Raw genomic sequence first — 27,893 nt, forward strand, 5'->3', positions numbered from 1 at the left:
TGAAGGGGAATTAGGCTGTGGCAACCGTTTGGAATAAAACAGTGGAAGACTGAAATTAGTGGAACGTTTCTGTGCAATTTAAATAACAAAGTCAAGTAATGATGGAGTGTAGTGAACAAAAAGACAAAGGATGGAAGATCTCAAGAAGACTTTATAATTTAATAGAATTTTATACATATATATATATAATAGTATGAAGCCTTAAATAAAAAAAAAATATATATATAAAAAAAAAACCTGAAGAAGACCATTAGGCGGAAGCAGTTTTCTGGATGTGGTTGGATGAAAGACTTACATGGAACCATCATATAGAGCATATTGAAACAAAATGTAAAAAGGTTCTAAATCTAATGAGAATGATCACTGGACAGTGTTGGGGAACAGATAAGCAGTCTTTGATGTACATATATAAAGCTTTAATAAGATCTACCATAGACTATGGATGTGTAGTTTATAGTTCAGCATGCAAAACCTATTTAAGAAAACTTGAGAGGATTCAATTCAAAGATATAACAATTGCTTTAGGAGCTATAAAAACAACCCTTACATGTGCTTTATTAGTAGAACCAGAAGAATCTCCACTCAGTCTAAGGTATGTTAAATTGTCTCTAACATACTAGGTTAGGTTGTTGGGAAGTATTAATAATCCAACAAGTTCAGTTCTTAATGATTGCTGGGAATATCAAACAAAATCAAAAGGGTTTGGTTGGAACAATATGGAATTAAAGAACTGAAATGTAGTCCTTCTCTGGTTCTAAGTGCTATTCCCCCATAGATTCTTCCATCACCAGAGGTTAATAGTGAACTATTGGAAGGAAAGAGAGAGTATCCAAATGAACAAAGTTTTGCAGAATATTGCCAGGGATCATTCTATGGATATGTTAACATATATACAGATGGATCAAAAAATCCACAAAATGGGCATTGTGGTATTGGGATATATATTCCAGAATTTAACAAAAGAGATGGATATAGTTGTGGCTGGGTTGGCTCAGTTGGTAGAGCAGGTGCACATATACTGAGAGGTTTATGCCTCGACACAGAGGTCCAGGGCTCGAATCCGACCTGTGACGATTTCCTGCATGTCTTCCCCCTCTCTCTCCCCTTTCTCACCTAGCTGTCCTGTCCATTAAAGGTGGAAAAAGCCCCCCCCCCCAAAAAAAAAAAAAATAGGATATAGGTTAAATAATTTTCTATCTGTATACTCTATTGAGGTGACTGGGATAATAACAGCTCTTAGGTGGATTGAAGAGGTTAAATCATTGAGAGCTGTAATCTGTACAGATTCCATGGCAGCTATTCATAACCTAGATACAGGTCACTCATCAAGGGAAGATTTGATTATTGAAATAAAATATTTACTATTACATCTCAGGAACCTTGGAATCATTATTCAGTTTTGTTGGGTTCCAGCTCATTACGGCATTAAAGGAAACGAAGAGGCTGATAAAATTGCGAAAAATATGCTGAAAAACAAATATATAGGAATTAATGTTCCACTGGGGAAGAGTGAAGCCAAATCCATAATTAAATCTGTAAATATAAAAAGATGGCAAAATGAATGGGAGGCAGAATTTAATGCTAGACACTACCATAAAATACAGAAGAATGTGACCGGGAAAAGGGTTACTTCACTGAGTTTAAACAGAAGGGAAGAAGTGGTCAGACAGACTTAGACTAGGTCACACAGGATTGAATGCTACCTTACAAATAGTAGGAAATGGTAATGGCTTATGCATAGAATGCCAAGACAAAGAAGATGTAGAACATGTACTTTTTGCATGTGAGAAATATAATGATAATAGAATAAACTGGCACAAAATGTCAGGAGAGAACTCAATACATGATATACTTGAAGAAAAGGGTATGACAAGGGAGAGACTTGAAGCTTTATTTATTTTTATTAATAATACTGGTATAATGAAAAGAATATGTTTTTTTTTTTGTTTTTTTTTAATTAATTCAAGCCTAGACTCTATGAAGTTCATGGTATTACACACTCCTGTACAGTTGGTGGCGGTATAATACAAAAGTAGTAATCTGCCAAAAAAAAAAAAAAAAGAAGAAGAGGAAGAAGAATAAGCAGTTTTCTGTCAGCTGATAGAATTTTGTTTTGGTCCCCCTCCCTCCAGCTAAGGTCCTGCTCAGTGCTCTTCATCTATTTGTGTTTCTGCGATCAGGTTGTTCTGTGACAGCTAACGGAAATGAAGAAGTTTTTAGATGGCTTTAAGAAAGACATTAAGTTTAAAACTGCGGGACCTGGGAAGAAACTAACAGAAGATACCAGGCAAATAACAAACTTCACTTTTAACTGTTTTTACAGTGCTAGAGCTAGCCGCATAGCTAGCTAGCTGTTTTACGATTGCAAAATTGAGTTAGCAAACAGCTAGCCTCTGGTAATTAATGATTATTGGGTCACTGTTAGCATGTCGCAAAGCTACCTAAAACAATGTTGACAGTGGTTTTCACTGTAACGTTATGTGTTAGGTAGCATATAACGTAAATGGGCTAACGTTTACTGTTTCCTCCGTTAGCAGCTGGATTATATAATAACGTTAACCGTTACTCAGCCAATTTCAGCAACAGTTAATCCCCATACAAATCGTATTTAGCCAATGCTCTTAGTAACGTAAAGGGACTTTTACTCGTACGTAAGCCTCCTAGCTAACTAGCTACTGACTGGAAATAGACTTTCTGTAACGCTGACGTCTAGGCGTCCGTGTGCACATAAAATAGCCTAACGTTAGCTAGCTAAACCGCATATGTGTTTAAGCAACATTTGTGGCTGTTTGGGGACGAAGATTTGAGGCCCAACGTGGAGCCGCAACATGTCTATTCACATCGCCTTTCTGTCTTCCTAACACTGTAGTAGCAAGCCCGAGGTAGTGCAGAGCAGCTCCAGTAGCAAGAATAATCGCCATGCTCCCAGTGAAGGATCCCAGATGGCTGGAGCCGCAGCCCTGGCCAGGATAGAACAGCATCAGCGGCCGAAGGTCTACACCTCTCAGGACGTCATCAGGAACCAGGGTGAGACAGACGAACCTAATCCAACAATTGTTAACCCAAAATGAGTTGAATTCCACCCCGCCTCACATTACATACTTTTATCGAATAATGGGATGTGTATGCTTTGAGTAATGTTGTTTTATGTTATTACATGCAGTTGTCATAAAAGGTTTGGGGTTGTGAGCCCTAATGTAACCTACATTTATGGGCTGACTAATGCCATAAGACTATGTCAGTTTTTAGAAAGTAACATTAGTGTCAACCCGGTACTATTATCACTGATACTATTTGTCTGATCATGTTTGTGTGCTCTCTTCTATTGTACAGACAAAAAAAACTACTGTAGTCTCCTCTTAAAAGCAGTTAACCACACAAAATACCTATAGGTATTACTATTTGCTTATTTGGGAAAACTTGGATTACTGGCTTTGTTTTTGTTTCTAAACACATCTGTGAATCCCTGGTCCTGATGGTCTGAGATTTTCATTAGTGCCTGCCTATGTGATCAGGTCAGATTCTTTGGTTTTTCCAATTCACTGCTTGTAGTAAAAGTGAGGTGTTTTTTGTTCAGTATAAAAGTTTGCTTAAAGAATAACAATTTTTAGTTTTCTATTGCTTATAAAGTGTTACCAAAAAAAGACATATAATTGCATGGTTCTCTGTATTTACTTGTAGTTAAAAGAGAACTGGAGGCGGCTGCACTGGCTGAGAAAGAAAAGGCAGATACAGCAGAGGTATGTGTCACAGTGATTTGTTAGGTTAAATCAAGGTTTTTGAAATGGCACCATTAAGATTATGCTTAGCTCACAGTGATCAGTATTTAGTCTGACGATATTGGTGATTGATGATTCTTTCCAGGGAGCCAAAGTGCCAGTGAAAGATCCCGCCTGTCTCTCAGTGTCAGGTGTGTATTTCACATGTCCGCTAACTGGAGCAACTCTAACTAAGAGTGAGAGAGAAGTACACATTAAAGAGGCCATTTTGATGGTAGGTCTGAAGATATTCTCACTTGTTGTTGTGTGGTTTTAGCTCAAATTAGAATGTGTTTGCAACATAATAACTTCCTCTGAATATGACTGAATGTTGTTCTAGGGAGTACTGTTGATAAAACATGTAGTCTGTTTTTACTGTCAGCGGTTTGAGGAGGATAGAGTTGAGGCCTCTGTTATGATGATCCACACATTTAACAAAGACCGAGAGAAAGTGAAGGCTGCCGTGGACATCATAAGCAAGTAAGACACTTGTGGCAGTGGCTAATTATCCTGCTGACTTTGACTTCCATTTTTTGACTTGTTTTCTACTGTCACAGCGTCATATCTTCAGTAACTATGTTTGTTCATTGTTTTGTCACCAGGTATATTGAGAACATATGTAAGAATCCCACAGAGGAGAAATACAGGAAGATTAAACTCAGCAACAAGGTGTACCAGGTGAGTTTGAAACTCAGTACTGTGGACGTCATCCCTTTGAGTATAAGCTTAAGCCTTCTTTTATATCATTCCCTCTTTTTGATTTATTTCAGGAGAAAGTTCGTTGTGTGGAGGGCAGCAGAGAGTTCCTGGAGGCCCTGGGCTTCACAAGCATTATGCTTCCTGTAGATGGTCAAGGTAAAAGCTCCTACATTAAAGTGCCCATATTATGAAAAAATCACTTTTTCTGGTTATTTTGTGTCTCTGGTGCTTCCACACGCATACAAAGTTTGAAAAAAAAAAAAAAACATTCATGCTGTTTTGAGTGAGAGAGGGGTTTCTGAATGTGTCCTGCCTTCAGTCTCCGGGTGAGCTGTTGAAAATCTGCACGGTTTTCTACGTAACTAGCCGAGACGAGGGGCCTAGGGGGCTAACCGTTAGGATGCTGGTGCTAGCATGCTAGCTCGTTCTCAATGGCAAAACACTGCTACAACACACACAAATTCGCCCTAATCTACAAAATAAATTGTATAGAACTACTTACATGTCCCTGTTCTGCAGGTATTCCACACAAAGTTGGAAGTGCGCCCTCGTTAAGAAGAAGTCTCCTGGCTAATCCTGCCTTGTACTGACAAAAGTTGGAGAAACAGCTAGCTAGCTCATGTAATCCTTACCTAGCTACTGCGCATGTGTGACTGACAACAAAGATGTTACAGAAGTTGAGATGTCTCACTAAAGTAGTTAGTTTTAGTGTAGCTAAAACAGAGACCTGACACAGGGTGAAAAGAGGAGCTGCAGCAATGTGCGGTACAACAAAAATATGGTGTTTTTTGAAAATTAAACCATGTAAACCTATTCTGATACAATCTCAAATTACAATTGTGAACCTGAAAATGAGCATAATATGGCCCCTTTAATAAACAAGTTCCTTATCATCATTTAAACCAGGGGTCACCAACACGGTGCCCGTGGGCACCAGGTAGCCCCCAAGGACCACATGAGTAGCCCTCAGGCCTGTTCTAAAAATGAAAATTGAATATTGATATCTGTTTCCCACCTTGTTGTCATTGTTGATAATTATTGATAATGAGAAATCATTAACGTGATCAGTGTCTTCACATAGATGACTATCATTAATCATTAATAATCATATATAACTAAAGGCAAACTGAGCAAATTTGTTATTTCAGAAGAGTGTATCGAACTGGTAGCCCTTCGTATGACTCAGTACCCATGAAGTAGCTCTCAGTTTCAAAAAGGTTGGTGACCCCTGATTTAAACGGTCAACCTGGATAACACAATTTTTCACAATTTGTGCTTGCCTTTCCTGGAGATCAGAGGAGGAAGAGGAGTTCCTGGTGTTACTAGAGCATAGCCCCGATGCCCTGGAGTTGATGAAGGAGAGGAGGGATCGTCTCCAGAGAGGAGAGCCGGTCAGGGCTCAGCTGGACCGACAGCCTCAAGCATTCAGATCCTCTCCCAACGCCCAACGCTTCGAGCTGCCGCCAGAATTCTACAACCTGACAGCGGAAGAGCTCAAGAGGGAGCAACAGCAGAGGTACAAACTCCTTGGTAATGGATGGTACAGTCTAGGTTATAGGAACTACATTTATAAATTGATCCACCAACAAACAAATTCAAATTTGATATTTAGCAAAAATAACACAATTGCATTCCAGTGGCACTGTGTATTTAGATGTCGTTGACATTTTGGAGGAGACAGATCCTCTCCAAATAAACACAAAATGTCTGTTGTATACACATCAAATTGCCTTGAAAAACTGTATTTTTTTTTTTCCTCTGATTGTCATAGTGAGGCCAGGACGTCAGAGTAAAGACCCATATCTGATTGTCAACATCTGCATTTTCTTATTTGAGTCACGCTCTTTGTCAACGTGCGATTATGGAACCCTGATCAGTGTGCTTGATTAAACATTGCACAAGCATAACTAGGCTGTTGCAAAACAACCACATACATGTCTGCACATCAAACTGTTTGTTTGATTGTTACCATCCTCCAACACACCCTTCACTAATTAGTGGGAATGCTGTTCAGCAGCATTCCAACTATTGTTATTCTGTTCTTTATTAGTGGGAATGCTGTTCAACAGTAACTTCTGCATACGTTCAGCTATTAAAACCATTCAACTTTTAAAATGTTCAGCTCTTTCAGCTAATGATGGGACTTCTTCAACTTTTTTTCTACTATTTATACTTTTTAAAATATTAAGCTTTTTATGACTTTTTTTTAACATTGAAGTCAATGAGAGCATGCTTCAAATCCTTCAAATCTTCTTCCGCTCCCAACATTTTCAGCCCCTCCATACTTTCACCTACAGACGCCAAACAAACTTTAAAATGTTCACAAAATATTCAGTTATCCGGCTCTATCTTTTCAGTTTGATGTCTTTTACAGTTTTTGTGAAAAAGTTGTTTAAGTTTAGTGATCATTTCAGGATTTTTCTGCGTTTCTAGTGAGTGTGTGTGGCGTCTCCTAGAGTGGATGATGTCATCGCCAGAGCACAGAACGTTCAAAAAAAATATCTTTGTCCCCTCTCTATAAATTGCTCTCACGCCCACAATATCTACTTGTCATACACAATTTATACATCAAAACGTAGGTATTTTTGTCTAGTTTCAGGCAATGTGCGATATGCCTTATACTTTTGGCTCGATGAGCTTCCAAATGACAAGAGTTCCACATCTCTGTCCATCCACTGCCCTGTTTAACATTCTTCACATTTCTGAGCGAAACGCAGAGCGAACCACTTTTTTAAATCGCTGATATGCCCACATTTTTAAGTTTACCAACATAAATTTTACATGAATACGTTCACAAAGGTCTTGTGGTGGTCACGATTACATCATTTCATCGATACCCCTTATCGTTTTAGCTTTTCTGAGGCTTTATTTGAGAGCTTGCTCTGTGTCTTTGAATAGCTCCAGTGTGGCACAACTGACAGTTTCAGCAGGTGACACGGTCGTTAACCTGATTAAAGATCAAAGAGATCTCATCACAGACTTCAAAGGGTGTTTATCAACATGGTCACAGGTCATTGGTAGCCATGACAACCCTTTCACAGACAGTCAACTTGAATACTACAGGCAGTAATATGAACATTAGTCTATATCTTTTGCGTTCCACTTCTGTCTGACTGTCTCTGTCTCTCTTTTTTTTTAATTTTATTCCCTCTTCCATACGTTTTTTGGCTCTCTGTAACTTGTGCATACGTTCAGCTATTAAAACCATTCAACTTTTAAAATGTTCAGCTCTTTCAGCTAATGACGGGACTTCTTCAACTTTTTTTCTATTATTTATACTTTTTAAAATATTAAGCTTTTTAACACTTTTTTTAAACATTGAAGTCAATGAGATCATGCTTCAAATCCTTCAAATTTTCTTCCGCTCCCAAAATTGTCAGCCCCTCCATACTTTCACCTACAGTTCTAAATAAAGAACCTACGGTTCTCTCACACTGTCTCGCACTCATTAGCATTAGCAGGTGTGGTGATCAATGATCAAAGACAGGCTTTATAAGTGCTAAAGGAACATTAAGCATCTATACAGATGATAGTGTAGTGGATATTGTGTATGCCTTTGGTGTGGGAGATCAAGGTTTGAATCCCGCTGTGATACATCAGTCAATATGTCCCTGATTGAGATGTTATTTCACTTTTTTTCAACTATTCTCACTACTTCAACTTATTCTTACAGATTTAAGCTATTCAACCAGTTTAGCTTTAGCAATTCAGCTATTCATGTTTTATTTTGGCTCTCTTTTTCCTCTCCTCTCTTTCTCTCCTCTCTTCTCTCCTTCTCTCTGTCCTCTCTTTCCTTTTGTTCAGCCCCATTCTTTTTACCTAATATATTTCACATCTCATATCAGCTAGATTGATGCTTTTTCGTTCTATGCAGTGTCTGATAATAATATATATAATTATATTATATAATATAATAATAAGTATTTCTTCTTTCAGCCGTTTTAGGTAATTCATTTCAACTTTCATCTTTGACAGTATTACAGTTCAGCTTCAAGCTTTTCTAACAATGTATTTTAGCTCTTCACTTGGGTAATGCAGTTTAGCTTCCAACTCTAAAAATTGTCCTGATTTTTTTAGCAGTGTAGTGCATTTGAGCTTTAAGATTTTTCGTACTATTTGTTTCATATTTCTGCATTCGTGAGTGATTATCAGTTAGAAAATATACTCAGAAATCACAATGTTCTACGTCTTTTGTCATTATTCAACTTTTGAAGCCAACGGTTCAGTTTAGCATAAGCTTTTAACTTTTTAATGAAATTCATATGTATTAAAACGATTTCCACTTTTTCAACTATTCTCACTACTTCAACTTCTTCTTACTGATTTAAGCTATTCAACCAGTTTAGCTTTAGCAATTCAGCTATTCAGCATTCCCACGCATTTTCCGCAGGAAATGCATTTTCTAGTGTATGCTAGTAGACCCCTTTAGTGCTCAGTTGGTGTGCTATGCACCTCTAGCCACAAAAATACCAAAGTGTGCATCACACACACCTCTCCGGACTGTGGTCTAGTGGTGTTTGTCCATCATTTTTGGACCATCAACCTGCACTCAATGACCTGTGTGTGTGTTGTGTGTGTTTCCCAGGAGTGAGTTGGTGGAGAAGAACGCCATGCTGCGCACTAAAGCCATGAGGGAGAAAGAGGAGCAGAGGGAGAGAAGGAAATACAACTACACCCTGCTCAGGATCAGACTGCCTGATGGAAGCCTTCTACAAGGTAAGAGCCTCTTTTAAAAAAAAAACAAACAAACATTCAGATCAATACAAAATGAGTCAACAACCTGATTAGCCCTAATTAAAATGGAAGTGAGTCAGTAAAGATGATGTGTCACCCCAGGGACCTTCTATGCGTGGGACCGGCTGCCTGTGCTGTTTGCGTTCGTACGGGAGTCCTTGGTGGACGGCTGGCAGCCCTTTGAGCTCATCGCTCCTGGAGGTCAGAAACTACAAGAGGCTGAAGAAGTCGCTCTCGCAGAGTGTAATTTGGTGAGTGGAAACCAGTTTTCTCATGAAACTGGCCTACATAAATGGGCGCATCTAAGATACAGATAGTTTGGCTGGTGATATTCTTTAATTTCTCTACTGTAAACAAATTCAATGAAAAGACCAAAACCAACAATACATTGATTCTACTAACAAAACGCAGAGCATGTTTCTCTGAGTCAAAAACGGTTAAAAACATCCTTCATGCATTGTCTTAATACTGTAAATACACACGATCACAAGCACCAAATGTGTATTCATCCACTGCTGAAAATAGTCCCCAACAAATGCACTGTTTGCACCTGTTTGAGCAATGTCTGCTAAAAACTAAAGTGCTCAGCTGTTTTAGGAAATCACTGTCTTTTTTTTTTTTTTTTAAGAAATGCGTCTTTAGTAGGAACAAATTAGGTCGGTGCCACAAACAGGTGAGGGTAGGCAGATGGACCAACATGTTGTTGGTTTTGGCTTTTCATGGATTTGTTGACCATAAAAAAAAAAAAAATCAGAATAGCGCCAGAGTCATACTGAAATAATGAATCTAGTAAAAACCAACCATTTATTGTCTACTCCATGCTATGATAATTAATATCGAATAAATGTGGGCTCTAGTAACTCGTGCTAGACGATGCATTATTTAACTGTCACAACACAAATAACCAATAGTTGGGTTGTGAGTCTTCACTCGTCTCACTATTCGATTTACGGTTATCCTGTCAACGATTTTAACCTATTCGATATCACGACGCATCACCTCCTCAATATTATTATATTCAATATTATATATTGCTACACGTGGTTTTCATCGACAAATTCAAGCAGTCAGATATGTATGAACTCCCCTTTTTATTGTATCTGCTTTAAAAAAAAAGAATCTTTCTGAATGGAGCAGAGTTTGAACATAGCAGACAAAAAAGCAACATCAGAAGGCAATAATCAATTATGGTTCGTCACTGCATCGCGATGATGCAGACCTGGACGAACCTGCAATGCAATGATTAATTTCAACACCCCTAATCAATATTGAAAATAACTGAGTTGCAGTCCCAATAGCAAGTGTGACGTCCTCTTTTATACAGTCCAGTGTTTGTATTGCCGTTTCCTGAAGTTGAGATCAAATTGTGTCTGTGTGTTTTTAGGTCCCTGCAGCTCTGCTCACCTTCGCCTGGGATGCAGCTGTGCAGGCGGATATCGCAGCCGCAGGCAGAAAGAGCCCCGCCCTCCTCAAACCAGAGCTGTTGGAAACCATTCGGACCCTGAGCTGAGCAGACCCTCTGTACCCTGAACGCTCCCTGCTACCTCCCCCCTCTGGCACTACTTACTGGGGTGGATATGCCCCTTACAAATGACTAGTGATGAGTTTATTTTTTACAAATGCTAACTTAAGTCAGTAGCAACGATAGACTAGGGGCAACTTCACCCTAATGCGCTTGTTTTGCGGAGCATCCCCTTCTCTCTCTGCGTGGGGATAATGTCTCAGCAGCACATTGTACTGAAGGAAGCTCTACTAACAGATGTAAGGAGAAAGCAAGGGACTGTGTGAAGTGCTTTTTGTTGCATCCTGAATGTACATGCTGTGTAGACAACAGACTAACCAACAATCTACCAGTCAGGTATACTTCATGTGGCACGTTGAGAGACCTTGTTTTAACTGTGTCGACACTTCCTCCCCTTGTTTAAAGTAAACAGTCCACGTTGCTTCCACAACAGTTGGATTAACAGTGTGGCTGTACAGTCGTGTAGAGAAAAAATCTAAGTAATTAAGCCAAGTAAATTTGGTCAGATACTGTTGTGGACATGTATTTGGTGTCTCAGCACCTAGATTCTTTCATTTTAAAAGCTGCTGGGTGTCTGTGCACTGGCTTGGACTTGAAATGCTATTTTGTTTTGTTCGGCGGTGTTGAAGTTTAAGCAGTGTTTTTTTTTTTTTGTCTGTCAACTGATGTATTTGATGTGATATTAGTCTGGTTGGTCCTCTGCTCTGCAGTGGCCTTGCACTCCCTGTTGTACAACAGACTTCTCTGTGATTTATTCATATATGTATGAGCACAAACCAGAATCATAACTCATGACTTAAAATTGAGGTTCAAAACATTGATGATTTACAAGTGATAGCCATGTGCTGACAATGTGATGGTGGATTCTATACAGAAATATTTTCTTGTATGTTACCAGCTTTTTGGGATTATTTAAAATGTTTTAAAACACTAAAGATGCCCTAAATGTAAAATGACCAAAAAAAAAAAAAACTCATATTACTTTATCCACACTACTAATTGCAATGTAACCAACCAGCAGCATGGACTGTTTTGATAATAGTAGTTTTAATTAATCTTGAGTCTTGTATTTTGTTTGTATCAAACACATTTCCTTGAGATAAAAAGGGTCTATATTTCAAACATGGTGGGAGTACATGAAAATTCAGTTCATGGCACATGAACCAGTCCATTGAATGCAATGAGAAATCAAAGTTGTGAGTTTTAATTTATCCCATAACTGTGTTAATGTTTTAAATCAACCCTTTCCCTTGAAACACCCCATTGAAGGTTAATACATTTATTTTGGTAGTGGTTTTGCTGTACATTAATCTATACCAGGTAAATCTGTAAAAGCTAATTATAGTTGCTTGTGGTTGGTTAGGATGACAACGACCTACCTCTCATTGCTTATGTTTAATACATCCCAAGTGAGTTGTACACAAACGTGACAAATATATCTCAAGTGTTTGTAACGGTAGGAAATATTGTCGCCACTTTAAACCTGTACTATTAGTGGCACACCAAAAAAGGCAACACATAACTGCTGGGTCATAATTTAATGTGCGTTTTGTGAGGCCAAGGTGGCCATAAGCAACATTTCTGCTCTTCTCTGCGGTCTCATTCAGCCTGTCCACCAGTTGCCCACAGGTATTCAACGGAAGGGCTTAAATGGTTTATCAGCATTGTAACCTTATTAAAAATAGTTAGCAGTTGTAATCTGTCCAGATGTTCTGAGTTGTATTCTGTTGCTTTTTAACCTGCCTGTAATAGAAATCGCTTGCATTGCATCATTACTTTTGTTTAATAAAGAATTATGAGGCAAGTCAGTGTTTCACTTCAATCTTTACCTAAAGGAAAGCTGCTTTACAACTAACACACAACAAAGTGAATATACAAGAACCATTACAATGCTTACTTCCCCAAATAGCCCTTTGACTGAAAGATATTTTGTGTTCTAGGGTATTTAAATGTTTTATTGAAAACAAAGCAAGACCTTCAACACCTGCAAATTAAACATGGAGGTTTCAGTGCACGACTGACATTTAAGTAGTGGAGAGCTTTTCTTTCTACTCAAGAAAAAACAAAATACTGGTCCAGAGTGATTATACACCGTGCATTTTTAAAAGAGTTCACTCCCGTCTGACTGTTTTGAGTCAGTGAGTCAACAGCAGCTTGTTTACCAATGAACAAAAAAAAGACAACTTGGAAAGAAGATGCTAAAATTTGGTCTAATATCTGAAAATGAATACAATTGACGGCATGACATTAAGCGTGAACAGTCTTCTAAAGTGGAAAATGGTTCTACTGTATGATTAGACAAAATGTTAGCATTTCTAAGCTTAACGCAGTTTGTTGTTACTCTACACATCAGCAGGAACACACCATTTCCACCATGGATCCCGGTAGTGGCTGCTTTATGTGTGAAAGCTTCTGTGTAGCCGGCCCTGCCCCACCACACTGCAGCATCATACACTAATCCTGGAGGACAACCTCCTGCAGAGGAACTATGAGATGGGAGGTTTCAAAACAATTGTATTGTCCTGGAACAGTAATCCAGCAAACCAATCAAGATTTGTCACAGACCTTAAAAAAATAAAAAATAAAAAAATAAGCTGCCCATTCACATCCCAAATCAACTGAGCAGCTCTTTCAAAAAAAGAAAAATATATTTTCCCTTTAATTAGTTCCAAATGTCAAATTGCAAGATGCCTCTACTAAATATTGACTTCAAGGGTTGAATACTTCTTGTTCGACAGTCTTCGATTGGGATAAAAAACAAAACGACCTCATTACACCTGCTGTTGAGCAGTCAGTTTTTTTCACCTTAGGCACTACAGCATCTCCTATACTCTTAAATAGTAGGAGGAATGAGTGGAATATAAAAGTGCAGTACTTTTATTCATGTTTAATGAATTTATCCTGTTCAAGTATTCTTGAAAAAAATACAGAAAATACATATTTATAAAACATTGTGACAGCGGACCTAACTGTACAAGTACAGATCAAGCAACTACTCCAGTGAGTTGTCCAAGTTAGAAATGGCAGAATAAATGCACCCATTGAAATCAAAGGGAAATGTACAGATGACTTCCAGCCTCTCATTTCCTTACTCTTAATTCTGGTAAACTATATACATTTAGACTAGAAGATATCCAATAATATCATATATTCAACATTTCAAGAACCGTAAATAATGCTGTTTTTGATGTCTTGGATGCTTCTTCTCATGAACATTGGGCATTTCAATGCTGCTCTCCCTCCCTCTGTTCAACTCAATCTGCTGTAGCTAAAGCAGTGCCAGAGAGACTTTAAAGAGACCCATGCTGAACACGCCGGACTGAAACTTCAATGCAAAAATCAGACGGATAGTTAATTAACAATGGACAAAACTGCCCTCAATAATCAAGTCAGACACTCCTGACTGCACAACTACATTTTACAGGCAGGAAGACTCCTGACTCCTTTTTTAAAAAAAAAAAAATAAAAATAAGGTGAGAGGGAACTCATAATACTGAGCAGAGGCCACCAGCTGTGAGTTGCCTGTACCAGAGTGTGCTGCTTTGCTGCTCCATCTTGATTAAAGACTTGATTCTGTCTTGGACACAGTAGAGTTCAGAATCAGGAAGGAGATATTTAGGAGGATAACGGGGTAGCTTGGTGAGAGGAGACGGCCTATCCTGTCCTCAGGCGGTGGCGAGTGTAGGAGCAGCGCAGGCCACGGGGAGAGCAGCAGTTTCAGAGGGGGTGACCTCCATCAGACAGTCTCCCTCGCTGGAGGAGTTCTTTCTCGTTGGGACTAGAATAGTAAGAGTAATAATTAATTAGGTTTCAAATTAGATAATGAATAAATAAATAAAAAACGCATACATTTTAAACCAGATACTATCAAGAGTTTGTAAATTAATGAGGCAGGTGCCTAAAACACACAGAGAATGTTAGGGCTCCTGCACACTGGCTGCGTGGCGTGAGCATGGCGTTTCGGTTGCGTGGCGTTTTCTATGTCTTTGCACACCAGAAACGTGTCTGAGGTGGCGCTGCTGCTGCAAGCCTTGTCTGTACACATGTAGGTTTCCCATTTCCCCTGCACTCAAGCAGTAGTATACTTCATGTTAAACATAAATATATACTGATTTAATTACAGCAAAGACAACGTCGGCAGTATTGACGGCAAAATAGGCTACAGAATATTTGGTTCTGTATTGACAGGTGCAATCTTTGAAAATCGATAATTATTTATTTATTTTTTTAAATTACATTTATATCTGCATTTATGTCAAAACCTAGAGACTTTTAAACATCAACATGTCATTTATTAAGATGTATTTGTGTGAAAATGACATATAAACATCTTTTCGTATTCTATTTGCCTGGAAACGCTTCCAACACGCTTGCGTGCCGCGTGAAAAATAGTCATCGTTCCTATTTCTAGCATGCACGCGTTTTCGGCCGTGCGTGTCACGCTGGCAGCGTGCAATCTCTAACCTATTAACATGGGAGCCAAAATAAAAATGCTGACACGCTCACACCACGCAGGCAGTGTGCAGGGGCCCTTAGCCAAACTTGTTTTTTAACTGGAATCTGCCTGAATACTGCCATTGTATCTGTACATTAATAAAAGCTTGCAGGGGCGATTAGTGTAGCCAAAGATACTCTGCACAGTAGTACACCTAAGATGTGCTGGTAGGCGGATTTTTTTACTTTGGACAGTCTCCCAGTCCTTGTACAAAGACATGACAGTGGTATCAATCCACTTGTCTAATGAGAGGAACATGGTTCCCCAAGTTTAGGTGATTGTGCACAAGGGGTTGTGCGGAGATGTTATTGTGGCTGTTTGTTTTATACTTGTACTCTTCATTACACACTACTATAACATTTGTTTCTTTTTTTCCCCGTGTTTTGAACCCACCTCCCGACAGTAGGTGGATTAACTAATCAGCTTGCTTGACATGCAAGTCAGCGCAACACATTATTGAGATTTAGGAGGTGCACATTGGCTCCTCCTCGACCTAAAGTTAACCACAACACCCTTATCTCCGCAGAAGCATACATCAAGCTTAACTCCCAGTAACAAAGTGAATGAGGGTAACTATTAAAACGATGACAACACAAACATATCTGTATTAGGAAAATATGTCTAATTTGTTTTCATAGGTGTGATTGGCAAAGGACAAAAAAGCAGGAAAATATACGGCGCACCCATGACGCTGCGACAGCCCCCCATAAATAAACCATTAAATGGCACTTTCTGGAGAGTTTTGTGCGAAGAAATGGAGAAATTGAGTCTTACATGATATGTAGGTATTAGGGCATATAGCATTTACATTACTGTTAATCAGTCATCACTTGATTACACATTGCATTACCTTGTTATAATATAAATAATAGTGCCACATGAAGAGACAGTGCAGCATATGACAGTAGCAACAGCTGAGAAGATTTGGGTCTGTGGTGACCAGGTCCACCTCACACAAACTTCCTTCTCCTATTCTCTCTCCTTACTACCACACCCACACCCACACCAGCCCACATTACCACGCCCATGCAGCCCCACCCACGGACATTTACGGATTTTTAAACATTTAATGTAACTGGCAAACAATGCTTTCTACTTTTTAAAGAGCACACGTTTATAACAATTTTTTATTTATGCCGTTTGTATGCTGTTACTGTCATTCTCTACAGTATGTAGGTATGTAGTATGTATGTTGTCACTGTCTGTTCAATTGTCCGTGTTTCTCTCTGTTGACACTGTACAATGTACAGTACAGTACAGTGTACATATTAAGTTATAACTCTAACTCTGCAATTTAAATGTTTTTTATGGCTGTCTGTGATTATACTTCAGGGTTTTTCCTTGCTCAGAATTTGTCTTTGCGGGAACACACAAAGCAGGGGGGGGAGGGGGTCTGGGGGTCCTCCCCCAGGAAATTCTGAGGGTAAAAGACTTCAATTCCTGTATTCTGATACATTTTTAGGCACCAATTTATGGTAAAAATGTCAATATTTATTGCAAGGAAATCACAAAATTCTGGTGGCAGGTAACAATTCAAAATACAAAATATAATGGATAATTATTATATTCAGTAGTCCAGTAAGGAGGCTTTCACATCCGGGACATGGGCCGGATACAACAACACTTGAACCTAAAGTCCAGTTGTTTGTAGGATTGACTTAGACTACTTAATCAGTGATGTTGAATATAGCCTTGAGTGTAACGGACCACCACAGTTCATACATACATGTGAACCGCGGATTAATTGCAGAGTTTAACCTACATAGTGTAAAACTACTACGTGAATGGGGCACAGCAGAAAGACAGAGCAGAGCGACGCTGCTTGTTCAGGGTTTTCATGTGTACTCCTAATAGGCCTACACTTCGCATCAGGCGTTAAAACCAACTGTACCGAATTAGACTACTATTTAACGCGAGACGTTTTTAACCGCTAATAAAACTGTCTCAATTTAATACTGATGCCGTCAGACGGCCGCGCGGACAGACAGCAGTCGGAGTTCCGGTAGAGCTCTGCGCCCGTCAGCAGCGGCTTCTCACTGTACAGCCGGTCCCCCAGAGCAGCATGATCACCGGACTTCAGTGGACTCTCCATCCAATCTCCCGACTGGACCTTCGTCTACCACAACTGCCGGACTCTTTCAAATACATGTACTCCCTGTCTCCGCCGATCACTTGGTAGCGTTGGTCAGCTGTCAGCTTACGCCAGCTAGCTTCTGTTAGCGTCCACCGACTGACGGCTCCCCCAGCACATCTTTTCGCTGTAGAGCTCTTTTAGCAATGTTTTCCCGGCTCAACACTAAGTTAGTGTGGGCCACTACCTTTCTGCACTGCCGAAAATGGTGCTCCTCAACGTCATCTGCTACATCGCTTCAGCTTGCATTGCCAACATAAAATAAAAATATTGTCCCGTTGTCGGCTTCAGCTAAGAAGATAGTTCGCCCCCACACGTCCAAAATTCTTATTCAAATAACCTTCCGCAACGATTGCAGGCTCTTTGGTGGAGCTCTGCTTTGAATGAAGTTACATCGTGACAAATTAATGGACCACTTGCGGAGTGATATGAAGACATGAGTCAGAGGCACAAAAAACGTTGACAGCAGTGACCGGTCATTATGTTTACCAATACCCCCGACCCGTGCCTTGCGACAACCCCAAAAAAAAGCGGATTTGCATGATTTACGAGAGCTTCATTTTCAGGTCAGAAAAGTCGGATTTCCGGAATTATCCGGAAGAATCACACCCCTGTGTTTTGTATGTGTCTAGCTGACTAAGTCATATGAGCTTGGGCATGCGTCTTAAAAATCATGATCATGCAAACATTTGAATTGTTTGAATCTCTGATTAAACATTACAAGTTGACAATCAGCTTTTTATTCCTCCTGTTTAACTCACTATTCTGTGTGGCGATGATGACGCAGTCTTCCTCGTCGTCTTCCTCGGTGTCAGCTTGAAAGCCGTCTGCCTCTGTTGCTTCCATCTGGCAAATACAGGGATTTAAGACCATAATAGGCTACCATCAGCATGTGAAACATATTTTCATGAGATGATAGTCTTTGGAGAAAGAAAAAAAAATGATAACAAAAAGGGTGCACAAAGAACAAAAATATGGCAGTAAATTCTGCATGGTAATTTAAAAACATGTTAAGAGTGCGTTTCTCTACCTGCTCAGGGTCAGTACATCGCTTCATGAACTTGGTGATTGACATGCTGCCTGTGCTCTTTCTTTTGTTGGAGGATGAGGACGTGGTGGAGGAGGTCTGTGGTGTAGTGGGAGAGTTTCCCTGAGAGCCTGTGGCTGCCTGGGGTTCTTCACGGGACTCTTCTCGAGCTCCTGTGGTGAGGTAGGTCCACTGGCAGGGCACGGGAAGAGCCTCCTGCCCAAAACGGGACAGGACCTCTGTGTGCACATACCAGCAGCAGCGTCTGTAGGTTGCTCGCTTCTCATAAACAGCATTGCTCTTGATAAGGCGCTTCACCTGTATTCTGATGAAAGGGAGGGGTGAAAGTTATTTTAATAGACATAAAACTAAAAAGACTTCTTTCTAAATAAGATATAGAGTGGCTTGTTGAAACTAATTACTTGAATAGCCAAACATTTTTGGAGATAATACCATAGACTGTAGAAATAATGGACATGGCATCATGACGTGACATCACCCCCTGGTCGTTTTGGTCAGTAATTGATGAATATTATTTAGATATTGATAATACTGTGTTTTGTTTTATATTTGGCAAAGACAATTGTCCTTTTTAAATAGTGTTTTTTTTAGATCACATTACACAGAAAATTGTTATCACCAAATATTGTGGCTTCACCTGGTGGGGATGTTTTCTGCTGGGCTCTGAGGGCTGGACAGTTCAGGAGCTGATGACGAGGAGGAGGTCTGCTGACGACAAAACTCCTGAAACTCAGTGATGATCACTTTGCTGCTGTTGAGGTTACCGTGCAGCAGAGGCAGCAGCTGGCCGAGTACTGTGGTAGAAATAGCATTAGAGGGTTTTTTAGAATGCATCATTAGCTCATGAATAACAAACATTAAAGTAATTGTTAGAAACCCTAAATAACAAACTATACAAAGTATCCCAACTTCCACAAAATTTTATTGTGATTCCTCTATAGAGAAGGTTATTTATACAGGTGTATTTTTTCAACCAAACTGCAAATGCTTATTAAATGAGAGTAAACTCAGATTATCTATAGAACATACCTGCAAACTCAGAAGGGCTGAAAAAGGTGACACATTTTATAACTTATAACAATAACTTATTTCACCAGTAAATTCCTGTTAAACGACAAAAACAACCACTGGATGGGAAAAGGGTATTTTACAATAACTTTGAATGCAGCACGAGGCTGGCGTGGCGAGTTTGAAGTGAACGCAACATCTGTGTTGTTTTTTTTTTCCAACAACAGCAGCTGCACAATGTCATACGTTCCTCTCCAGTGAAATACAGACACACTTTTACACCGTTTAGCTGTCAGCATTGTAACTGTGTTTACTCCAGCTGCTAGCTAACGGTAGGCTAATGTTACCTGCTGCCAAGTGTAGTGTTAACTAATCTACACGATTCACTTGGATGACATTGTCCCATTCAAAACAGCGATTTTCGCCGAAAAGCAACTAGTTTGCAGGTATGACAGAAAAAAGGGCCCAATAATACTTATGTAATGATAATAGTGATAAATGACAGTGATTGTAATAGTCATAGATGGGTTGTGATTATTGAATCAGTGTCTCTTACTTTAGCACCACCATTCCACTACCAAAAGTGGATGGTCAATACACCATCTCACTATTTTAGCATACATTACACATAACGGTAGTACACATCACAAAAACTCCAGGCATTCACAGCCCAACGACACCTTTAACACGACTGTTGACTCCCCAATGGATCATCACCTAAAGAAAGTTTTTCCAACTTGAATCAAAGTGAATCACATCACACACACTTACATTGTGCTTCTCTCTGACACTTCCGTGAAAGCTCCTCTGGGCTGGGGCTGGTGTCTGCCTTGGGTAAAGGCTCGACCAGACACAGAGCAAAAGGCTGGAAGAGCTGCAAACCAGGTCCCTCTCCCTCCCAGACGCAGCCCCTCACCACTGGGTCCAGCACCTTCATCTTCTTCTTGGTGGACATCAGCTCATCCCACTCCCTTGCTTTCACTTTCTGGCGTAGTTTCTGCTTCTCCAGGTCACCACCCTCCTGGAAGTTTGAATGTGTATTAATAGTGGTGCAAACAAAACGTACAAGAAGTATTTAAAAATGAGAATATTCTCTGTCAGATTAAAGTTTCGCTCTCTCTGATCTTAGATTTTCTAAAGCCTGTAAACTAGATTTCTGTCAGACCAGTTGAATTACAATATGCTGAAAGGTTACTATGGAATGTTTGCACAACAATGCCCAAAATATACTGCCTACCACAGCCTTTAGGAGACCCAATAAAAAAATGTATTGAAAAACAACCAATATAGCAGCTCCCTTCTTACCTCTTCTTCTAGAGCTCCCTCATCATCTGAAAGGTAGCCATGAGGAACAAAGAAGCCGTCGTCATCATCATCATCTTCACCTCCTTCCTCCTCATCTTCCTGAAATTGATTAGTTCAGTCTTTAAAAAAACTAAAATCATCATCTTCTCTCATACCAATTTCCTTGTTGGGAAAATGAAAGATAAATATGATACTGTAACAGTGTGTACTTTGTAGCCTGCACAAGTTAACAACAATTCTAAAAGCCAATTTCCTTCCATGTTGTTTTTGTTCACTCTTAAAATCCTTAGTGATATGCTTTAATGATTCAGATATTACATTTCATTCGACTACTTGGTGTGATGCAGATTCACTAACAAAGGTCAGCTGTACTTAGAGTAAAAGCACTTTAAGGTACCAATTCAAACTCAAAACTTTTACAATACCTTTAAAGACTATCATGCCAATGTTTTAAGTATTCAAAAATGTACATGAGAACCCATCAGAGAACATTTAATTGCCTTTTTTTTAATTTTATTTTTTAGGTTTTTTGTTGTCCAAGTTACATTAGCATTACATGCAGATGCAACCAGAGACTGCTTTAATAAACACTTTGTTGGTTTTGATGTGTTTAAAGTTCTAGAGTCAGCAGCCGAATAGCAAATTTGTCAATGGACCAACCAAGTCCTTACTGTCCTTTTCAAAATATCCATGTTTGCCAATTGCTTATTCTATAAAATGGTCACTGCTTACAAGTTGATTTTCGTGTATTGATAGAAACGGAAACTGGTGGCTGCCTGAGACATGGGAAATCTAAAAGTGTATGCTTTGGTTGGCAATAGTGCCGATTACATACCATTTGTAGATGCAAGTGTACATAGAGGTACTTTTGCATGGGTTTTAAACTATGATACAAGACAATGATGTAGATACTACATCGAGGAAATGTTACATGCATGCGTTTTGACCCTTCAATGAAACTCACCCCTTCACTATGTGACAGGGATTCTCCTGGTTCTTCTTCCTCCCATTCTTCATCACTGTCCACCTCATAGTCTAACAAATCCTGTGGTGACAGATACAGTGATTAGTGTCACAGCTATGCAAATACAATACTTGGATATAGTCAAAAAAATTCAAGCCAAAATCTTTAAAGTAATTGAAAAAGTTTAGCTATGTAATCTGGGTTCAGTTGCTACAGACTTTTGTGTTACACTTAAATACATGTCAATAAAATCCATTTCATCTATCCTTAAAAAAGTAGGTTATGTTTAGTACAGTTGGAATCTCTTGAAGGGGGACTAGTAAACCGAACAGATTAATGCCTTTCAAAATAGTTTTACCTTGTCTTGTCTGATGGGGCAGCGAGGTGAAATGTGTAAACTCTTCTTACTCCAGGTGCCCCAGTAGGCTGGACGGTAGTTTGCATGGAACTGCAGAAGCTTCATGGATCCGTAACGTTTACGATCTGGCACACCTTCTGGTGGCCCTTCTACTGTTATACACTCACTGAGAAAACAGTAGATATTTTATAAAAGGATTAACAAAGCTTGATAAATGAGAACAGCTGAGAAAAAGGAGGACTGCTGTTCTAATGAAGATTAATCACTATAGAGAAGCTATGATGTTTATCATATTGGTTTTGGTTTGTGAGGAAAAAGACAGTTGTGCATACTGTGCAGGTTTAGTGATTTTGTGTAGAGATGGATAAATATGTAGTTACATTTAGTAAAGCCTTTTCCGACTGCCTTATGGATACACAGAAGACAGCGACTGCAGAAATGCACTGCTGTTGTGTCGTATATAAAGCACTTTGAGTTGCCTTGTTGTTAAGGTGCTATAAAAATAAATTTGCTTTCCAATAATAAAAATAAAATCGAAAAATAATCTATTATAGTCAAACTTTGCATAACAGGATAGCGTATGAATGTCTGCAGTTATAGTAAAAAATGGGTTACAGCCTCATACTAACACATAGCAGAATGATCTTTATCAGTTCCACACAGAGGCTATCCAGATTTTAAATCTGGTGGAAAAGAGCTCTGGAATCAGCCGATACACTGAGTTTGGGAGTCGGAGACAAAAAAAAATTGATTCAGTGGATCCATAAATGTTTGTTTGCCTTATTATTTCAATGGTAATTTGATTCAGCTCATACTGGTATTTCCTAGTAATTATATTACCATCATACATGTATCATTTTTTATCAAAAGCAAACAAAACAAAAAATAAAACAAAACTGGACACTGGCAAAACAGAGTACACAAATTTGAATTGCCACTATTGCCAGTTTTACCTGAGTAAGTTTGTCTTTCTGGGTTTGGTGGGTCCCGAGCTGCGGGGTCCCCGCCCGATCCAGTCTTTAAGTCCATTCAAGTTATCCCCAGGGTTCAACAAAAAACGGTCCAGTTCCTCCAGAACAGAGTCCTCACACTGAACGCGACATAGTGGTGCCAGAGCCATGTGTTCTTTTATCTCAAATGGTGCAAACTTCCCACACGCAGCTGCAAGTGTCTGAAACGGAAAAGTTGCAGTGATATATTTGTATTATATAATTCAATTGACTATCTTTAGTTAAGGAGGGTGTAGAAGTGATAACAGCATGTGTTGCAACTCAAGCAAACAACCTTTAAGCTAATTTTAATTATGCACTAAAAGTTATGTTATGTGCAAGCACCAATGAGCACTGTAGTTATGAACAGAACAGTTTGTAGAGGGATAAACGCACCTGAATAACAAACATTTTAAAAAGAATTATAGTGCGATATCTACTAACCTTTGGAGCCTGTTGGATCTTGGGTTTCTGCAGAAAACGTGTAATTTCAGCTTTCTCAGCTTTGAGGCGCTGTAAACAGATACACATTGGTTAACAGACTATTCAGTAAAATGGTCCATCACAAATCGGAAACACAAAAGTCATAGCTTCTACCTAGCTCTACTACATAAACTTACATCCTTCTCTTCTTTCAACCGTTTTTCTTCTTCCTTAATTTGCTTCTCCTCTTCTTTTTTCCGCTTTTCTTCAAGCTTTGCCCTGGAGCAAATTTAAGCAAAACACTTAGCATAAAAAAATCTATGTGTATGTAATTGCATTTTTAACCAACTCTGACTTATGGAACTGAAAACATGTGAAATGATTTAAGAGTAACATGAACCATTACTCACTCTAGCTTTGATTTCCTTAGCTCCTCTTTTGCTTTTAACCTGTCTGCCTTTTCCTTCTCCTCCTTCTCTTTTTTTTCTCGTTTCTCTCGCTCATCTTTTTCTTTCTTCTCTCGTTTTTCCCTTTCTCGCTCATCCTTTAGTCTGCGGGCCTCTTCTTTCTTTTTCTCTTTTGCAGCTTTAGCCTCTTCCTTCTGCCGTTCTTTCTCCCGTTGCAGCAGAAGTCTCTCCTCTTGTTCTTGTAAACTCTATAAATTGCAAAATTTCCATCAGTTTCTCTCTTCTACTTAAATAACTTTTTATAAATGACAAAGTGTGTGAGAAATAAGACACATAACAAATCAGGTTGTATTTAAAACTATGTTGATAAACAGACACCTAAAAAACAAGAACTTGCAGTGTATATATCAAAGGTCCCACCTTCAATGAGCGTCTTTTGATCGTTTTCTGATCTGATGGTATCTTGGGGGTGGTCTTTGGCTCCTATATGGATAGGGTAAAATTAAAAAACAAAAAACGGATAATCATTGTCAATTGTTTTTGACAAAATGTCATCAAGCCTTATTGACTAATTTGTGCGCATTATAGCTGACAAATTATTGCACTGGTATTGTACTATATAGTTTCACAAATATTCTTGTGTGTGAATATCTCCAATATATCTGAAAGCACTTATAGACATCCTCAAAAAGTTGTCACATTATTAATAGAGGTACCTGTCTCAGTTTAACAGATATTTGCCTCGCAAATGTGGCCTATGTCTAATGTGATAAGAGGAGGGGAAAATAATCTAAAGCATTAACTAATTTGATCAATCAATTGTTATGTGTTTTCTATGTTTAGAAATCAAGACATTATGATCAAGTTAACATGTTACAAATGTTATTAATAGTAGAAAGGAAATGCTAATCAAAATCTATAATCACTAAACCACTAAGAGCTCACAGCATCACATTTTGTATTACCATGCTGTAATTTGTGATAAACCATTTGGTTTTGTGTGTGATGTATCCAGATACATTACCAAACTCTTAGGAATACTGATACATGTGTATTATGTGATATTGCATCAGTTAATACTACACAGCCCTAAGAGGGATTTAATAAAAAGCAAGCAATGGGAGATGTACATACTGTAGGTGTACTAGTGGGTGTAGGGTCATCAGTCTTGGGCCTCTCTGGTGAGCTTTCAGATGTGGAGCTGACAGATGAAGCTGACAGCATAGACCTGTTTCCTAAACTGGAAACATTCTCTGACTCATCCTGCTCCTCTGGCTCACTTTCAGAATCCTGCGTTGTATCAAGCTGTGAAATAGATGCCGTCTGATTACCATCTTCTTCCTCCACATCTTCTTCCTCATCCTGATCTTCGCTGTCTACTGTGCAGTCTGAAGTGTCTGTTTTAGGAGTGTGATCAACGTTGCTGGATTTCCCAAAAGATGCAGTTTTGTCTTTGCCCTGATGCTTGTCTTTTGTTGGGAGACAGGGAGAGGCGGGAGTAGGTGACCCAAGGCCCTTTACGGGAGACGAAGTGTTGTCCTCAGTCAGATCAATAACCATGTTCTCATCTGAGGGGACAGGGCGCCTACGGCTCAGGAAACCATCAAGGGGACCGCGACCATTAACCAAGGGTGGTCCATTGTGAACAGGGAGTGCAGAGGACTCATTCTCCCTGTCTGAGACTCCTGGTTCAGGGCAGGCATGTGCACAGGGGCGTTTAGGCAGCTGGTTCTCTTTAGGTTCAGGGTTCAGGCGCTTGAACGGTAGACGAGCTGAAGGAAAAGTAAAAAAACAAACTGTCACTATAATGGCTGTTGTGTTGTATCTGTCTGCATAATGAACAACAGATGATGGGTCTATCACAAAGATGTTCATCAAAATGCAATCTGAGAGCATCAAAAATGAAAAATATTTGTAAAAGTTCATGAGTGTGTTAATTGATCAAAATAATGTTAGTGACAACACAGATTTGAAGGGTTTAACAAATGTAACTCTCATTGCAGTAGAGGGCAACTATAACCATATGAGAAGGCGCAGCAATCATTAATAGGCAATGTAAATGTAAGGTATGTAAGAAATGGATAGTATTAAAATGATCAGTGTCATTTGAGTGTCAAAAATTAAACATATTTACCTTGGATAAGTTTCTTGTTAGCATTCTTACTTGACTTACAATCCATGCCTGAAAAGAACAAATAACATCATAAAATAATACTTTATGCCAAAACTTCACTTCACATTTGGAATAATGTCCTGGCTGTTATATTGGTCACAGCAAATCTATCAAGAACACGTTTTGACAACTGTGGAACTGATAACAACTGAAGTTTGTTTGTAGCTGATGAAAACACAAAGCGGACTTAAAATAACAACCACTGTCAATAAAGCTTTCAGTTTACAACTCATTTGAATTATTATCTTCAAAATAGCAACAACCTAGGCCCGGAGCACACATTTAATGCATTAAAAACTAAGCCACTTGTTTACGGTTAAGACTCCGCTTACAGCAACCCGATATTAGTTTACTACTGTAATAACCCCATGCCATTGTATATCGAGCAATCACCCTGTATTGATGTGAATCTGTCTATCGAATAGCATAAACGCACAGAGTATTATTGGTTAAGGTGTTGCATTAAATGTCACATTAGTTTGCAACGTGGGTGTGCTAACGTTACAATAGATTTAATGGTTGTGTTTGGTTTGCTCTCCCGCCAACCGGTGTGTTAGTAGGTGCTGTAGGCCCGGTCGAGTCCGCAGAGCAGACACTTTATAAGGCTGTCAGGCAAAGGATGCATGCCCGACAACAATACTTAAAATTTCGCAATGGGGACAATTGTTGCATTTACGTTAAGTTACTATAACCACAAGAAACGTGGGTCTGTGAAAGAACTAAGACAACAGAACAGAGCAGCTCTGGTATTCCACCTCAGAAAACAGCTTTCATGTGAGGCGCTACTGTTAACCAACTCACGAATGCTAATGCGACTAGCTTGTCTGCTAACCTAACAAAATGAGCTACTGCTAGGCACTATGGGCCATAGCTATGACATAGCAACGGTACGTTAACAGAGCAAGCAAGCCGTGTAGCCAAGTTTGCCACTAACGTTAGGTCAACAAGCTAAAGTCTATCTAACCGTAACTTAATGTTAAGGTCACAGCCTTGTGACGGGAAAACCATGGTAGTTTGAGGACTAACGTACTTTAACGTAACGTTAGTGTGTCTCATTTGACGTTAAAGTTACAGACTTAGCGTTGGTAACATGATAACATTAGCAAGCCGGGGCAGCAAGTTAGCTGTACATAGCTAGCTGTAGTGTTTGGAAAGTTAGCGCTGATTTAATATTAATTAATTAGTTAACGTTTGCCTCCTAACAATGTTACTAACTTAGCTAGCTAACGTTAGCTAGCTAACTGATGATGTCGGTAGGAAAACGAGGTTGCAAAATCAGCAGACATATTTGTCTTTGTCATCCTTTTGTGGACACTAACTTGTAGTTCAAACTACACTGTACCCATAATATAACAATAGACATTTAGGCAAGTTGATAGAACCATATGTAAGCTTGCTAAAAATGGCATTACTATTAAAGTTACCTCTTCTGCGGGGAGTCGACGTTGCCAGATGTCCGTCCACAGATGGGTGGTTTTCCGCCGCCAACATCCCAACCACTAAGCCGGGGCTCTAGTTTGCGATATTCTACGGTAAAACAACGGTACAGGTTGCGAGAATGCCCCAACAACGAACCAAAAAAGTATGCTGTTATTTAAACGACATTTATTTCACATAAAACATAACGCATTCTCTTTCCGCATCTCCCACATACTCCAGTTTACCCCGCTGCCTGCCTCGCGCTCCCTAGTCGGAATTGGCGGGAGTGTGTCACTAGCATCAATAACCGTCGCTGATTGGTCAAAGGCAAGTTTCTGATCACCGGTGGAGGCGTTTGTTTTTAGCATCTGCGTTGCACGTTGCCGTTGTTTCGTATAGTAAAGCGCCTTGGAACATAATGCAATAGCACTAGAGTTTCAAATGTGGCGTTATACTTAAA

General features: G+C 39.3%; 2 protein-coding genes across 4 annotated transcripts; one reads left to right on the top strand and one right to left on the bottom strand.

The window, feature by feature from the left end:
• The first annotated feature begins 2,080 nt into the window (after positions 1-2,080).
• On the top strand, positions 2,081-12,416 carry ubxn6 (UBX domain protein 6). 3 transcript variants are annotated; one of them, XM_036007269.1, is made up of 12 exons: positions 2,081-2,287; positions 2,870-3,027; positions 3,682-3,740; positions 3,865-3,993; positions 4,141-4,238; positions 4,361-4,436; positions 4,529-4,613; positions 5,754-5,973; positions 9,043-9,173; positions 9,294-9,442; positions 10,576-10,702; positions 10,745-12,416. In XM_036007269.1, the coding sequence occupies exons 1-11, from the start codon at positions 2,205-2,207 to the stop codon at positions 10,699-10,701; spliced, it is 1,314 nt and encodes a 437-aa protein (XP_035863162.1). In that variant the 5' UTR covers positions 2,081-2,204; the 3' UTR covers position 10,702; positions 10,745-12,416. The 3 variants fall into 3 exon arrangements, with proteins under 3 accessions (XP_035863162.1, XP_031174003.1, XP_031174004.1); XM_031318143.2 differs by having other exon boundaries at positions 10,576-12,416; XM_031318144.2 differs by having other exon boundaries at positions 2,097-2,287; positions 2,873-3,027; positions 10,576-12,416.
• On the bottom strand, positions 12,266-27,728 carry chaf1a (chromatin assembly factor 1, subunit A (p150)). Its single transcript, XM_031318137.2, has 16 exons — positions 27,439-27,728; positions 25,976-26,023; positions 24,976-25,613; positions 24,262-24,324; positions 23,845-24,089; positions 23,632-23,713; positions 23,456-23,524; positions 22,976-23,193; positions 22,023-22,188; positions 21,665-21,745; positions 20,701-20,799; positions 20,167-20,416; positions 19,025-19,181; positions 18,370-18,691; positions 18,101-18,185; positions 12,266-14,491 (listed from the first exon to the last, which is right to left on the bottom strand). Exons 1-16 carry the CDS (start codon positions 27,503-27,505, stop codon positions 14,379-14,381), a joined length of 2,703 nt encoding a protein of 900 aa, XP_031173997.1. The 5' UTR covers positions 27,506-27,728; the 3' UTR covers positions 12,266-14,378.
• Between the last annotated feature and the right edge of the window lie 165 nt (positions 27,729-27,893).

The sequence above is a fragment of the Sander lucioperca genome, chromosome 11 (assembly GCF_008315115.2).
Source record: "Sander lucioperca isolate FBNREF2018 chromosome 11, SLUC_FBN_1.2, whole genome shotgun sequence".
Lineage (NCBI taxonomy): Eukaryota > Metazoa > Chordata > Actinopteri > Perciformes > Percidae > Sander > Sander lucioperca.